We start from the raw sequence: 15,584 nt of genomic DNA, 5'->3' as shown, positions 1-15,584 counted from the left end.
ATCACTTACATAATGTGCACGTTTCATAAAGCCGATCTCTCAGTCAGCTGCTCTGCATGTAATCGGCAAATAAACTTTTGCGGGGATCCCAAAATTAATATCCAATCACAAGAGAGAACGCTACAAACCGACACCCGTCTCACTCATGGTCTCACTGCCGGTGCACGCCAGAGCGACAGATGGGTGAATGTGTATGCGCCTACAATGGCGGAGCAGGTAAAAATCCTTCCCAATGTCTGTTTTGATGGTTTTTATCATGTTTTATCACACTTCTGAGATCTGAGATGATGCTAGATAACTCGCTGCTTGAAGACCACAATGCATTGATGTGGTGACGTAGGGACGAGCGAGGGGACTGCTAACTGCAGTAACTGACAGGAAGTTAGCTAAAAGAACCATTCCGCCTACAGCACCTTTAACGATCCTGTGAAAGATTTTAAAATAAGTCAAATGACAAAGAAACACCAGGTTGACATCATTTATTAGCTCACATTGTTGGATTTTTAAGCTGTTCAATCAATTCAAATATGTCAATGCATTAAAAAGTTTCCACAGAAACTTTTATCAAAATATAACATTTCAAATACCCAGACAACAGCTATACATATTACAAACATACTGTATTGTTACAGGAGATTTAAAGACACAGTCTTGGCAGGTGATGTACAGACCTGAGATCATTGGAAATCAGCCCTCCAGCATAGTACATACAAACTCCTGACGAAATGGCTTCATTTATCCGTCAGAAGTTCCTAAAATAGAAATATGCTGATGGGTTCCTATTACCCCTCTACTATTTCACCCTGTGCAGTGATGTGCAATGAGTTTTTCTATGATGGGATACGATCATATACAGACTCAGACTAATATGCTTAGTTAAGAAGCTTGGTCCCTTTAATGTGTGCAACAACATTGTGCATATCTTCTTCCAGTCTGGTGTGGACAGTGTCATTTAGAGTTAGGGCAGCAGCATTAGAGGAACTCAAAACAATGATTTTACTGCTTTTGCGTTGGAGAGAGCAAACACAGTGAGACAGCAGACGGTGTGACTGAGTGGTTCTAATGATGGATGAGGTCAGTTTTGTTGCACCGTTTCTTTTAGTTTGAGTCAAGATTCTGACAGAACTACTCTGGCTGTTGTTGCTACTAGCCCATTGAGTTTCTTCTTCTCTGTGTTAAGTCTGAACACAGAGCCAGAGAGAACTGTCCAGCTGGAAACAAACCCTGCATTCCAATACCCATACTTCCCTACTATTTAGTATGCCAGAAGATTGAGGATGTCCCAATACATGCAAGACAATTGTAGTATGCTGAAAATACATAAATGCTAATACACTAACTCCAATAGCATTTTGGAGTATTCATCTTTATTCTTGACATTTCTTGACATAATGAAAAAAAAATCTTCCTCGTCTGATTTTTTTTTCTCTCTCCTATGGCCCTTAAACTGTTCTGTACTTTAGTATGTAGTTCTCTCATTTCCAAGGAGAATAGAACATTCCAGTGTGTGGTCCTATGAGGGAACGTAGTGCTTCTGTGCTTAACACTCACTAGAGATTAAGAGCAGTGTAATGACAGCCCTATCTGTCATTTACAGTTATTCATCTGTCATTATGAAAAAGTGAAATGTGTCTGAGTTTAAATGTTATAATATTTAATGTGTTATTAACAATAATGTGTTATTATTAAAACCTCCCCATCCATTTGTAGAGGAGATGTATAGTCATTTATTGTATTAGTTGTCAATAGGACTCTAAATAATGTTTATTTTATTTACTTCTTACCACGTTTGTTTGACTCTGGCGCAGTCCAGTATATATTACTCTACGTGAGTGATGTTAAGACAGCGGTGCTCAGAGGTCTTTGAAGGCACAGAGCTGGACTCTCTCCTGGCTGTAGAGGGCCAGCTGTGCAGGGTGTGTGAGCACAGTGAGCTCGTGCTGTCTGTCAGTGGACTGAGAGAAGTGGTCTGGTCCCTCTCCACAGCCCCCCTCCTGGGGCAGGCTGGGGTAACCTGGGTGGACCATGAGCTCTGCAGTGACCACGGCCTGGCTGCTGGAGCCTGCAGACACAGCCTGTGTGAGCGCCCTCTGCAGGTTGGGGATGGACATGTTCAGGCCCATGGTGCTCAGGCCCAGGTAAACGTCTGGCCACCTGTGGACATGGAAGAGGTTTAGAAAGGCTTTACCGCGCTGTGACTGGGTATGAGGATGTCCACATAACCTTATCCACCATACATCCACATCTTACACTTCTCAGGCTTTGACTTTTGAGGTTTTGGACAGAGAAAGAAATATCTGGGTAATGAGTTTCACTATTCCACCGTTTGACCATTTCTACTAATGAGTCAACGATAAAAGCTTGAGAAAAAAGTTTAAATGTAACAGTTCTCCATAGGAATCAATAGAGCTTGACCAATAAAGTGTTGACTTCTGCCAGGGCCTGTCCTACTCTGCACTGTGGCCAGCCTGTGTGTTTGGGAGGTGGCCTAGTAAAGGCTCAGTTCTGCATATTCACATATAACATGTCTAGCAGCATGGTGGGAATAGGCAGTTGTCAAAGTCTTACCATGATGCCAACATGTTAACTTCCCCTCCCTCTCTGTGACAGCACAACCTCAGTGTTGTCTCTTCCAGCTAATGGGAATACATATGTCCAGTCATACACAATCAGTCAAAACATGTGTTGTGCCAGAAAAGTGACATATAACACACCATTCCATTCAATTTAAACAACTTTATTAATCCCACCAATGCAATGAGCAGCAGGTTGTCTAACGGCCTCCACACACATCTTACCTCTACCTCTGGAGCGCGTCGCCTTACCTTACTGCTGCCTCTCTCGTGCTTTTCTCGGACACACATGGAACGTCTCAGCAGCTGCTGCTGCTGCAGCGCTGCTTCTAAAAGCCCTATCTTTCTACATAGAGTTTTCATAGATAATTTCCATTAAAAATTAAGTTCTTTCCTGTCATTTATGATGCATATGATTTATATTGAGTCTGGACAGTAATCCGTGCGCCCCATTGCCGTTTTTTTTTTGTCACATTTTCACTTGTTGGAAGTTTTATGTTGAAAGGGAAACACCAGGAAATGGTGAAACTACAGTGAAAGCTGCCGGTATGAAGTCAATATGACTCTCAGCAGAGTATTTCTCTATCAGTTAAAGCAGAGAGACCCGAGAGAGACGCGCGGCTCTCAGAATAAAATAGGCTCCGCCTCCTGAGGTAAAGGGGAGCGTCGCTGTAGACGGGCCTCTGACGGGCGTCTGCAGTGCGTCTGAGGTTGGATGTGTGCCCGCTCTAGGTTGATTACACGGTCAGTGACAAAGTCAGACGCAGACGCCAGGTAGACGCGCAGTAGAGGTAGGATGTGTGTGGAGGCCGTTATACACAACTGGACTTCATCAGATGATGAACAGCCTGTTTGAGTTTACATTCAGTTTAAATTCAGTTTTCAATAAATTGCATAATTAGTTTTTTGTCTTTTGCTACTGATTTCATTTTGAAGCTCTACTTAAAACTTAGTTACAACAAAGCATGTCAAGAAAACAATTAAAATAAATAATAATTGTCTATAAGACTCAAATGACAAGGTGCCTCACCAAGTGGCCCTAGTATGGGGCCATGTTGCTATACTATGACACCAAATGGTTCAATTGACTTGATATTTGGCCCCATTAGTACATTAACATCCAATCAACCTTATTTCACACTAAAAGAACACTGTTCCAGTTTGTGAATGTTTTATACACTCTAGGACAGACCTGATTCCGTAGCGTGTGAAGACGGGGATGGACTCCCGGGCGTCCTTCTCCACCTGTGTGTAGAACCTCTGGAGGTGAGCTGGCAGCCAGGAGCAGCTGTGGAACCCCGGCTCCACTGGAACACGAGTGTATGGAATACTGAGATCAGACAGCACCTGTGCAAACACCTCACGCACCTCTGCAACACACAGTACAACATCATCACTAGTTTGGAAGCTTACATGTCCCTGGAGCCTATTTTTTAAGCTACTATCTCATCAACTTAATGTATTCATCATCATCATCATCATGGCCAACAATTAATGCAGAACTAGTCATATATTAAATGTCAACTATAGAGATAAAACATCAATGGACTGAAGCATATTGTGTAGGGTTTAGTATAGTTTTAGATGTTTTACTATATATTGTCTAGTACCAGCTGCTGTTAGATTCTGTGCTTCTGTCTCATGAGATACTTTTCAACTCAACATCTTTGGGTTTTGGACTGTTGCACATTTAGCCTTTTACTAGGACTGCCCCCTTACGCTCCACCAAACGTTTGGAGACCAGAAAAGTCATTACTACCTGATTTAATTGGTCGCTTTGTCGCAAGAAAGAAAAAACTGTAATGAACTGCGCCTTGTCAAAATAAATCACAACCTACAGTGCTGCTGGAAAGTATGTGAACCCCTTGAGCCTTTTGGAGTTTTATTTAGTTTAACCATTATTAATTAATTTGATCAATACCAGTCATTTTTATATTAAATAACAGGTGTGTGTTTATCAATTCCACATACATTTTTCCAGAAATCAGTGTAGTCAACAGACTAAAATAATACAAATTATTTTAGTCTGTGCAAAAGTTAGTGAACCCCGAGCAGGTAAACACAATCAGATGGGACCAATGTGATGAGAGATCTTTAGGGAAGAAATTGGGCGGCACTAGATTAAACAGAGATCAAACCAGGTCAGTTTAGGCTCACCAAAGTGAACCCATACAGGTCAGACATGCCAAGAGGAAAGGAAATCTCAGAGGATCTCAGAATAGAGTTGTGATGTTGCACATTTGTCTGGGGACAGCTATAAATTAATCTCAAAAAGTTTAAACTCCATCGGTCCACCGTGAGGCAAATCATCTACAAAAATATCCACAAAAGCAATCACTCAGTGATCCAAGATGGCAGCATGCCAGTCCACGACAGCGTTGTCTGTTTTTTACTAACACGTTTTTACCTTTTTAAACTTGTCCTGAAGTAAAGCAAATAATTTCTTTGCCATCCTAATTGTATGCAAAATGTAAGGATATATTTTTTATTGGATTATGTGATTGGGATTAAACAATCCTCTGGATCTATCACTCATTCTCTACTGCGCATTTGTCCACCTGCACGCACGCACGTATATGGTATATGCAGACATTTCCCTTTCTGACAAATATGTGACTTATAAGGACCTAAAAAACATTATCGTGACAATGATGTCACTTTTGAAAACGCCCCCTCATTAACATAAATACACCTGACAGCACACAGCATTATTGGGACAGTCATTATGAGTTGTTACATTGTTGATACATTTGAAACCTTGTAACAGTCAGAATTCAGCCTTTCACACAACACAAGTGCCATGACCATGAACACAATTAGCTTTAGTCTGCCTCTTTGTATAATTTTACACTCTAATCTTGCATTAAGCCTTTTTATTTTTATGTTTCATCCATCTAAATATGAACCTTTTTTCAAAGCCAAATAAATTGTTTAAATTATAATGATCATTTTCCATTTTTATTAGAATTAATCTTAAATGTCACAATTGTAACAAAAGGTAGATCACGGCCTGTAACTGCTGGACAACATCCTATCACATAATACAAGTGTCATGAATTTGAAAAATAATTCTCATTGCTTTAGTACTTAATCTAAAAAGACATGTTTATATCATGGTGGCTGTATAAAAAAAAACTTAAGGCATAGGAATAACCACTACACAAAATATGTCTGATTGATTGTCGGTCAAATGACATCACAGATTAATGATAATCCTCAGAGTATAAATACAATCATATGAAAAAGTTTGGGAACCCCTCTCAGCCGGCATTATAATTGACTCTGCTTTCACAAAAAAAATATAAAAGTGGTATGTCTTTAATTTACCAGGAACAGCTAAGTACTGGGATGTTTTCCAAACAAAGATTTTTTGAAAAGCAGTATTTGGTTGTATGAAATAAAATAAAATGTGAAAAACTGGCTGTGCAAAAATATGGGTACCCTTGTGGTTTTCTTGATTTTAATGCCTGTAACAGCATGTAAAACTGATGAATTTAAACACAAAGTTGGTTGGATTATGTTGTTAAGCCTTGAACCTCATAGAAATGTCTGTTTAATCATGAGAAAATGTATTTTAGGTGCCTAAATGCAAGTTGCACTTCTCTTTGACTCTCTGCTGAAGTGAGACAGAATGGGATCATCAAAACTGCTCCCAAAAGATCTCAAAAACAAAGATTGTTCATTGTCATGGTTTAGGGGAAGGCTACAAGAAGCTTTCCCAAAGGTTTCAATTGTCAATTTCGACTATAGGGAACGTTGTCAGGAAATGGAAGGACACAGGCATAGTGGCAGTTAAACCCAGGCATGGCAGACCAAGAAAAAAACAGGAGCGGCATAGGTGGAGGATTGTGAGAATGGTTGCACACAACCCACAGATCACCTCCAAAGACCTGCAAGAACATCTGGCTGCAGATTGTGTATCTGTACATCGTTCAACAATTCAGCGCAATTTGCACCAAAACATCTGCTTTTTATAAAGACCAAATAACTTAATTTTTGTCTCATCAGTCCAAAACATTTTCTTCCAATATGAAGCTGGCTTGTCTAAATGAGCTTTTGCATACTCCATGCAACTATATCTGTGGCGTGGGCGCAGAAAGGTCTTCCTTCTCATCACCCGGCCATGCAGATGTTTTGGTGCAAATTGCACTGATTTGTTGAACCATGTACAGATACACAATCTGCAGCCAGATGTTCTTTGCAGGTCTTTGGAGGTGATCTTTGGGTTGTGTGCAACCATTCTCACAATCCGCCGCATATGCCGCTCTTGTACTTTTCTTGGTCTGCTAGACCTGGGTTTAACTGCAACTGTGCCTGTGTCCTTCCATTCCCTGACAACGTTCCTTACAGTAGAAATTGACAATTGAAACCTTTGGGAAAGCTTCTTGTAGCCTTCCCCTAAACCATGACAATGAACAATCTTTGTTTTTAAGATCTTTTGGGAGCAGTTTTGATGATCCCATTCTGTCTCACTTCAGCAGAGAGTCAAAGAGAAGTGCAACTTGCATTTAGGCACCTAAAATACATTTTCTCATGATTAAACAGACATTTCTATGAGGTTCAAGGCTTAACAACATAATCCAACCAACTTCGTGTTTAAATTCATCAGTTTTACATGCTGTTACAGGCATTAAAATCAAGAAAACCACAAGGGTACCCATATTTTTGCACAGCCAGTTTTTCACATTTTATTTTATTTCATACAACCAAATACTGCTTTTCAAAAAATCTTTGTTTGGAAAACATCCCAGTACTTAGCTGTTCCTGGTAAATTAAAGACATACCACTTTTATATTTTTTTTGTGAAAGCAGAGTCAATTATAATGCCGGCTGAGAGGGGTTCCCAAACTTTTTCATATGACTGTATCACAGAGGAAGTGAGACGTGAGATGTGAATCAGATATGTTACAAATATGAAGACACACTTTAGTGAGCTTTAGTGAACAACAATAACAATAATTCATTGAAGAACAGAAGAGACGAAAAATGTCTGCTTGTGTTTTTGCTACCCATTCAACTCTTCCTACTTACAATTAGGGATGCACCGAACATTCGGCCACCGAAAATGGCAAAATAAGTCATTTTCGGTTTTGGCCCGAAACAGTTAAAAGGCCGAACAAAATTACTGAAAATTTACGAACTAAATGACACTAAGGAAATATGTTTTTAAAAGAGCTTCCTGTAAACCAGGAAATGACAGTAAAGAGAGACGTAACCGTGTATGCGAGTCCACGTTTGTTTGTGAGTGCGCAGCAGGAGCAGTTTGGTGCATGCATGAAACTGTCAGAGTCCAGTGTGGGAGCATTTTTTCAAACTGGATGAAACACGGCGCAGACAGTGCAACGCTTTATGCAGCATAAAGTTAAAACTCTAGTCCAAGACTGATGTTTAATCACCTTAGAAACACAAAAGCCTTGCGCGAGCGAAGCAGCGATTCACCCGGTGAAACTCTGACAGTTGGTAATGGTGTCATTCACAGTGACACCTCGCTGGTGAGGGCTGCCGCGCATTTTTTTTTTAGTTTGACAGCTAAAATGATAACCAGAGATATCCTGTCCGTTAGCGCTGTTGGGGGAAAAGGCTCCTACGATCTGATTGCATTTCTCAAGCCTGAATACACAGAGCCATGTCGGCAAACTGACAGCGCGACTAAATATACTATGTCCAGTGAGCCGCCTCCCCCCGTTAGTTTCAGTCTACAGACGAAAATGTTACAATCACATAGCATGGACATCTTTTAAAGCCTCTCATTGTTATAATCAGGGCTATAATGCAAATTCTGAAGTCTGAACATTACGGTGGCAGCTGTGGTGCAGTTTTTTTAAAGCAACTCAACCTGTGTTTGAGGAGGAACATGTGGGAGTTCATGTATGCAATGTTGAAATAATTGACTAAATAACAAACAAAACTGCAAAAGCCTCTTTCTTTTCGGTTTCGGCCAATAATTTTCATTTCGGTGCATCCCTACTTACAATTTGGGATATTGAAGCAAAGCTTTTATGGAAAATCGGGAACTGACTTCTGAGCAAGATGCCCTGGAGCACACAAAGGCTTGCACGTTGGTGATCGGAACACAACCTGCTGCTCAACACTAGCAAAACCAAGGAGATGATCATAGACTTCAGGGAACACAAGGGGGAACCAGCCCAACTGAGCATCAACGGGGACTGTGTTCAGCGGGTGTCCTTCAAATTCACTGGGACACACATAGCCCAGGACCTCTCCTGGACTGTTTGTAGAATACGGAAGAAATCAAAATAAACACGACTACATCAGACAAAAGCTGCGCGATATAGGAAGGCTTTCATTAGCGATACATGAAAAGTCAATATCTTGCTTTGAAGACGCACATGGGTGCCACATGGTCCTGATTTTGTTGGAGATCCTATTTTCCAGATTTTTGTGCGTTCCAAATTTCGTAGTTTGTTTTTGCAAGTGTCACATGACTAGTGTGGACATATGGGTGTCCGTAAAACATGATCGCATTTTCTATTCTTTTTTTGGTCTCCTCTAAAGAGAGATGTTGCATCATACATTAAAATGTGTCATAAGTGTCAGTTGACCGGAAAACCGAAACAGAGCCAGTTCCTCTCTGTCCAATTCCGGCATTTAGTCAACCGTTTGAACATTTCATTTTTGACTGTGTTGGTCCCCTCCCTCGTTCTCGTTCGGGTGCAATCTATTTGTTGACGGTGATGTGCCAGAGCACTAGGTATCCAGCAGCATACCCATTACGCACCATCACCACTTAATCTGTAGTGCGCGCCCTGACTCAGTTTATCTCTATATTTGAAATCCCCTAAATCTTTCAGTAAGACCAAGGTTCTAACTTTTCATCTGTTTCAGCATCAGCCTACCATGTAGCCAAGGGGCTCTTGAGAGGTTCCACGCCACGTTGGAGTCTTTACTCCGTACATACTGTACACAGTTAGATGGAGACTGGGAAGAGGGTTGACCCTGGTTGATGCTGGGGGCTAAGGAGTGAAGTCAGGAAAGTACAGGCTTTAGCCCAAACGATCTGGTGTTTGGACACAGTGCGTGGCCCTTTGGCTGTTTTGAAGGACGATTGGAAGAAGTCTGAGCCACATTAAACCAAAACAACAAACTTTCAGGCTAAATTTACTGGTTCACATGCAGTTGTTTAGCAAGTTTCAGACTAATACAGTCCTTGTGGGCTCCATCCCTCATGCAGTGGCAGAGCTTGAGGAAGATGTGTTGTCCACTACTGACAAATCCCTTTTAAACGGCAGGTTGTAGAATTAAACTCCTGTTGGTTGGAACAAGCGCAGGACTTGTATTGTTGGTGAGGACCAGTGGATTGTATAGGGGCCTAAATGCTATTTGTGTTTGGTGGACTTACTCTTAGGATGAGGTCATAATTTACCAACCTTTACCACGATTTCCATGCAAATCCTCTCCATTCTAATTTTTTCTCATTTCTAACCCTAAAGTATTATTACCCCTTGAACTTTTCCACATTTTGTCACTTAACAACCACGCACGTTAATGTATTTCATTGGGATTTTATGTGATGGACCAACACAAAGTGGGCTAGGGTGTGTGTGTAAGTCCCATGACTGTGCTATGCTCTATATCGACAATGGTATGTAAGGACTTTATCCTAAAATGCTTTTCAAAGTGTAAGTCATTATAATATCTCAGTGTATGTGTGTAAAGCAGTGATCTGACTCAAATATAACTTAGGAGGTCATTATGGTTTAGAGGGTCCTGTCTCAGTGTTGGGTTGGGATTTTATGTGATGGACCAACACAAAGTGGGCTAGGGTGTGTGTGTGAAGTCCTATGACTGTGCTATGGTCTATATGGACAATGGTATGTAAGGACTTTATCCTAAAATGCTTTTCAAAGTGTAAGCCATTATAGTATCTCAGTGTATGTGTGTAAAGCAGTGATCTGACTCAAATATAACTTAGGAGGTCCTTATGGTTTAGAGGGTCCTGTCTCAGTGTTGGGTTTATAGTAGCATCACTTCGGTTTATCAGAATACATTGACCAGCTGCATTTGATCTGTATGTTTGTTGAATGTGTGGGTTTAGGTTCTTTAGTTACACATGTTGGATGTGGACCCAGTCAAAAGTAATAATGAAATGCATGATATTTGCCTTTACATGACTAAGGACAAGTTTCAGTGGATTGTTTAAAACGCTTACATAAATAGCCTTGATTCCTTTCACATAATGTTAACAGGGAACATTCTTCAAGATATATCTTCTTTTTTCACTTTTTGCGTGGTCTTGATGAGGTATTGCCCCTGGAAAGTTCAGGGGTCACAAAGTCTAAGGCACACCTGTGCACTAATCATGATGTCAGATCAGCATCTTGATGTGGCACACCTGTGAGGTGGGATGGATTATCTCAGCAAAGCAGAAGTGCTCACTATCACACATTTAGACAGATTTGTGAACAATGTTTGAGAGAAATGGTAATATTGTGTATCTGGAATGAATTTTAGATCTTTAAGTCCATCTCATGAAAAATGGGAGCAAAAACAAAAGTGTTGCGTTTATATTTTTGTTGAGTGTATGACGCTTCCAAAATGGCGGCGCAGGAAAAAATAATAATTCTAAATAAAACATTCAGCTATTATGCACTAAATTAAACGTACTTATGGATATTATAATTATTTTCTACCAAGTCTGCTATGAAAAAAATTCTCAAAATTCCCAAAATTCTACACACTGCAGGCTTAAATCCTGGAAAACCTCCAGGACCTGATCTTAATGAGCAATACTTTTTAAAGATTGCAGCTGATTTTATAGCAGGCCCTCTCACTTATCTTTTTAACCTCACGTTGATAAATAATGAAATTCCTGGCATATGGAAATCTGCATTTGTTCTCTCTTTATTAAAAGGAGGTGACCCATCCAAGCTAAACAGCTACAGGCCAATATCCAATCTGTCAGTATTGGCAAACATTCTAGAATCTCTGGTAAATGACCAACTCAAAGATTTTCTTCAGACCAATGCCATTATGTCTACATTTCAATCAGGTTTTAGGAAAAAAACATAGCACCACCACAGCTGCACTGAAGGTGATAAATGACATCTCTGTAGCACGTGATAAGAAACAACACTGTGCATCACTGTTTATTGATTTGTCCAAAGCTTTCGACACAGTAGATCATGATGTTCTAAAAAGCAGGCTCCTCAACTCAGGACTATCAGAGCAAGCAGTCTCTTGGTTCCAAAACTACCTCAGTGATAGGACCCAGTGCATTAAACATGACGGTCTCTACTCAAACAATTTACCAATCTGTAAGGGTGTACCCCAGGGTTCTGTATTAGGCCCACTTTTATTCACCATTTACATATTGGTAATAATATTGATTGAGCCAAGACTCGTCTGGACGGGAGAACATTGAATCTGTCTCAACTTAATATCATGACTTTAATCATTTGGTTATTTTAGCACATGAACAATTGTAAACTATTATTTCCATCACTCAGAAACACTGTGCATTACCTGGCAGCACATGGACATGTTGGTGTCCGTCCATGTGTTGAGGTAGGTGACCGGTCAGCTCCCTGAACAGACACACCTGAGCTCTCAACTCCAGCTCCACCTGGGAGGAACAAACACACACTTTACTTCCAGCAAAGCTGCATGTATATGCAGTAGCGGCTGGTGGTGATAATGGGTGGAGGGGAGGGGGGAGGGGGGGGGGGGCGAACAAATGCATTAGGCCTTGGGCCTATACCCTTCAATAGTTCACGCTGCAGCAACAACAAAATCATTGTTTATTAGCATATTTATGATGAGGGAACATTGAATCACATTTAAATATAAACATTTAATTTCACAAACATGTTTTATCTGCCCCTAACAAAACAATATAAGATAGCTTGAATTATTTAAAATAATGTAAATAAAAAAAAAAGCTCTAACTTCTTTCACATTAAAAACTCCTTTGGCAGGGTTGCAGAAAACATCTTAAAGTGGATTTAAAAATCCACCAGCCACTCCACTTTTTAACCAGCCACTTTTTATAAGCAATATTTTTTTAATACGTGTTAATGTTAAACAATATAATAGTAAGTAAGTAGGAGCTACCAAGGAACTGAGTTGCAAATGGTCTTACTGCATATGATAAACAATATACATCTATCTACCATGCTAATTAGTCATGTTTATTTCAAAACATTTAATAAGTGAACTTCATAGACATACTCAGGGTTCAACAGAACTTTTTTTAATACAGTATTGAAGTTCCCTTTAGATCTTTTTTCTTCTTTTAGATGATGATATGAAATGTTGATATTGCGCATAGTACACGTTTTAAAACTAGATTCAAGATTCAAGATTCAAGATGATTTATTTTGTCATTGTACATGTTTCAGAACAACGATAATCTGTTTACAGTTATACCCCGCCAAGAGACATAAGCCCCTTTTACACAGAGATTGTGGCATATTGACGGAACAACATCACTCCAAAATGCCGGCTTTGCTTGCTTCTGTGTTATTTACACAGAACCAAGCAACGCCAGCCTGCTGGCGCATCAGTAGCTCCTTTTACACAGCGTTCCGGAATGAAAGAGGTGCTTGTAAACAGCGTAAGGTGTGACGTAAACATTTAGCGCCGCGCCGGTCAGCTGCTTTACAACAACAACACTGGCAGGTGAATTGAGAGCAGAAGTGCTGGAGCTTGCAGTAAGAGGGCCGTATTTTACTGTCCCCACGATGTGCCAGTTGATCTCGCTACGCGCTGAGTCCAACATCACTGGGACTGTTAACCAAACTGACAAAATCAATCCGCTTCACCTCTTCACGTCTTGAGTTGTGTTAGCAAAACAGTAGCTCTGTGGCTAACAGCTGAGCCGGAGCCTTCAGTCAGCTGAAGCAGACGGGGCGAGTAGACTATTCCCCCGTTACTAGGTCGTATCCTTGGTCGTTCCTATTTACTGGCGTACTGCTGGCCGCAGCTTGACATAGTAACCGTTGCTACTGAGTGAGTTCCGACTGTGTAGCGGCTGTTGGCTGTTAAAACAACAATTGCTTTATTTTTTGTAGTAGCCATGTAGCCTAATAAGCGGGATAATGCTAAATTTTTCTTTCTGCAGCTATGCATCGCGCGCATCCGCCGTGTTGATAAACAGATAAGGGGTCTATAGCGAACGGGTCACTTGCAAGAAATAAAGACCGACAAGCTGAAGCTCTTGTTCAGCTTGACCCGTTCGCTATACCCGTTCGCTATACTTTATCCCTTACTTAGCCTAGCCTAGCTTTCCCATTGTACAACTTCTCCTGGGCAGAAATAGACTCATACACTCTGCAAAATGAAGCGCGGGGGTTTGGATTGAGCAACGGACCTCATGATCAGATAGATTATACGCCGTTCCTTTTATTTGGTGATTTTTACGGGACATCAGGCCGCCGTGATTAATGTTAAACACACGTCCTTCAACTGCTAACATGGTCACATGTTTAGAACGTAGACTATGGAACGTCAAACGCTCCCCTGTTCCGCAACAACAAGCTGGAGCATTTAAACAGGGAGGCGGAACTGATTGTGTCGGGAATCTTACTACCCCCCGAGGTAGTAAAATTCCCAGAACAATCTCTCGCACCTTTCTTCCCTCGTTCCGCAACTGTCGCATTTAAACAGCAGGGCGGAGGGCCGAAAGGCCGGCATATTCCCGGCTTTCACTGGCTGTGTAAAAGGGGCTATAGAGTGACGGTAACCAAACATGGGAGACAGGAGGGATACACTGAAGAGTCGTCTAGCGTGCGCTGCGCCCCTTAAAGTAGGAAAGGATAAAGAGAACATCAGGGAAAGACAGGTTAAAAAAATGCTACTCTCACACTCTGCTCCTTATGGGTGCAAAGTGTGTGATTAGTACAAAAACCACCTTGGCATAATAAGCACATGATAACGCCACAGACAAATAGAACACGTTGATAAGCACAAAGGTACGGGTTAGGGGTTTATGGGACGGTAGGTGTCACAGCCCAGGCACCAGGGGGCGTACGCAGCCGGCAGGCGCCCCGCCCGCGGCATCCATTCTGCAACGAGGGAGGGAGAGGGGGTAAGGAGAGAAGAAGGCTTATGTGGTCAGGGGTCGTGTGTGCTATGTGTCTATGTGTGTGTGTATGTGTGTTCCGTTTATCTAAATCTGTCCAGACATAACGGGAGTCTTCAGGCGCCAGATGGTATAGCGAGTCCAGGAGACAACCTCGAGGCCAGCCAGAGATAGAGTTCACAGGAGATTGGGTCAGGAGTGGGGGTAGAGCGTCTTTCTGCATAAACATCCCGGACAGAGAAGAGATAGCACCTCCAAGGACGGTGTGGGGAGCCGAATCGAGATAGTGAATTTGTTTTGAAGAGACGAGGCGCTGGAATGTGGAGCCTGTCTTAAAGTCACTGGTTAGGTAAATCCGAAATATTCCAAAATCCAGTGGCCATTTTCCGTGCCTACGGACTGTTAACGCTCACCCAGATCGCATCCACTTTTCGATTAAGTCCGTAAAGCACCTCCAGCTTGCGGTTCACTTCGCTTAATACTTGAGTCTGTACGTTAACAGCCTGGCACAAGCCCTGAAAGACGGGCAGCTTGTCAATGGCCTGATGTGCTGCCAACGCCTTCTTAACTTTGCGGTAGAACAGGAACCCGCCAACACCAAACAGCAGGAACCCTGTTACCAAAAGCCCAATTATGTAGATATCTTCAGCATCCTCGATGGAAAGTGTTGCCAAACACATCGGGTTCCAACTACTCCATGCGTCCCAGCTGTATCCGGCAGCAAAGGTTCCATCAGGACAGCGGGCTTCTCCTGAGCCCACTTTTCTCGTTGAGAAAATTTGATCTATTGCAGAGAGACCCCAGTTGATCAGATCCATAATTTAGGTATTCGGAGGAATATGCACAGAGAGTCTCAAGGATAGACAGAGACAGCACATAACTAAGCAAACATATTGAATTTGAAGCCTACAACTGAAAGTATGTGGAAGGAGTGGGCCAGTAATTGAAAGTGCAGTAGTTTGACGATTGAT

The 15,584-nt window shown here is 41.5% G+C and overlaps 1 protein-coding gene across 3 annotated transcripts in view; it reads right to left on the bottom strand.

Moving 5' to 3' along the window:
• Positions 1-470: 470 nt before the first annotated feature.
• The window catches only part of ydjc (YdjC chitooligosaccharide deacetylase homolog), a 78,969-nt gene continuing 63,855 nt past the window's right edge, over positions 471-15,584 (bottom strand). For all 3 annotated transcript variants that reach the window (XM_080051043.1, XM_080051042.1, XM_080051044.1), the window contains exons 4-6: positions 12,057-12,156; positions 3,766-3,943; positions 471-2,154 (exon numbers count right to left, since the gene is read on the bottom strand). In XM_080051043.1, the coding sequence (XP_079907169.1) occupies positions 1,854-2,154; positions 3,766-3,943; positions 12,057-12,156 (579 nt within the window). In that variant the 3' untranslated portion in view covers positions 471-1,853. The remainder of the gene's footprint in view (positions 2,155-3,765; positions 3,944-12,056; positions 12,157-15,584) is intronic.

This window comes from Ammodytes marinus (genome assembly GCF_949987685.1).
Source record: "Ammodytes marinus genome assembly, chromosome: 2".
Taxonomy (NCBI): Eukaryota; Metazoa; Chordata; class Actinopteri; order Uranoscopiformes; family Ammodytidae; genus Ammodytes; species Ammodytes marinus.
This window is presented reverse-complemented; position numbering and strand designations above follow the sequence as displayed.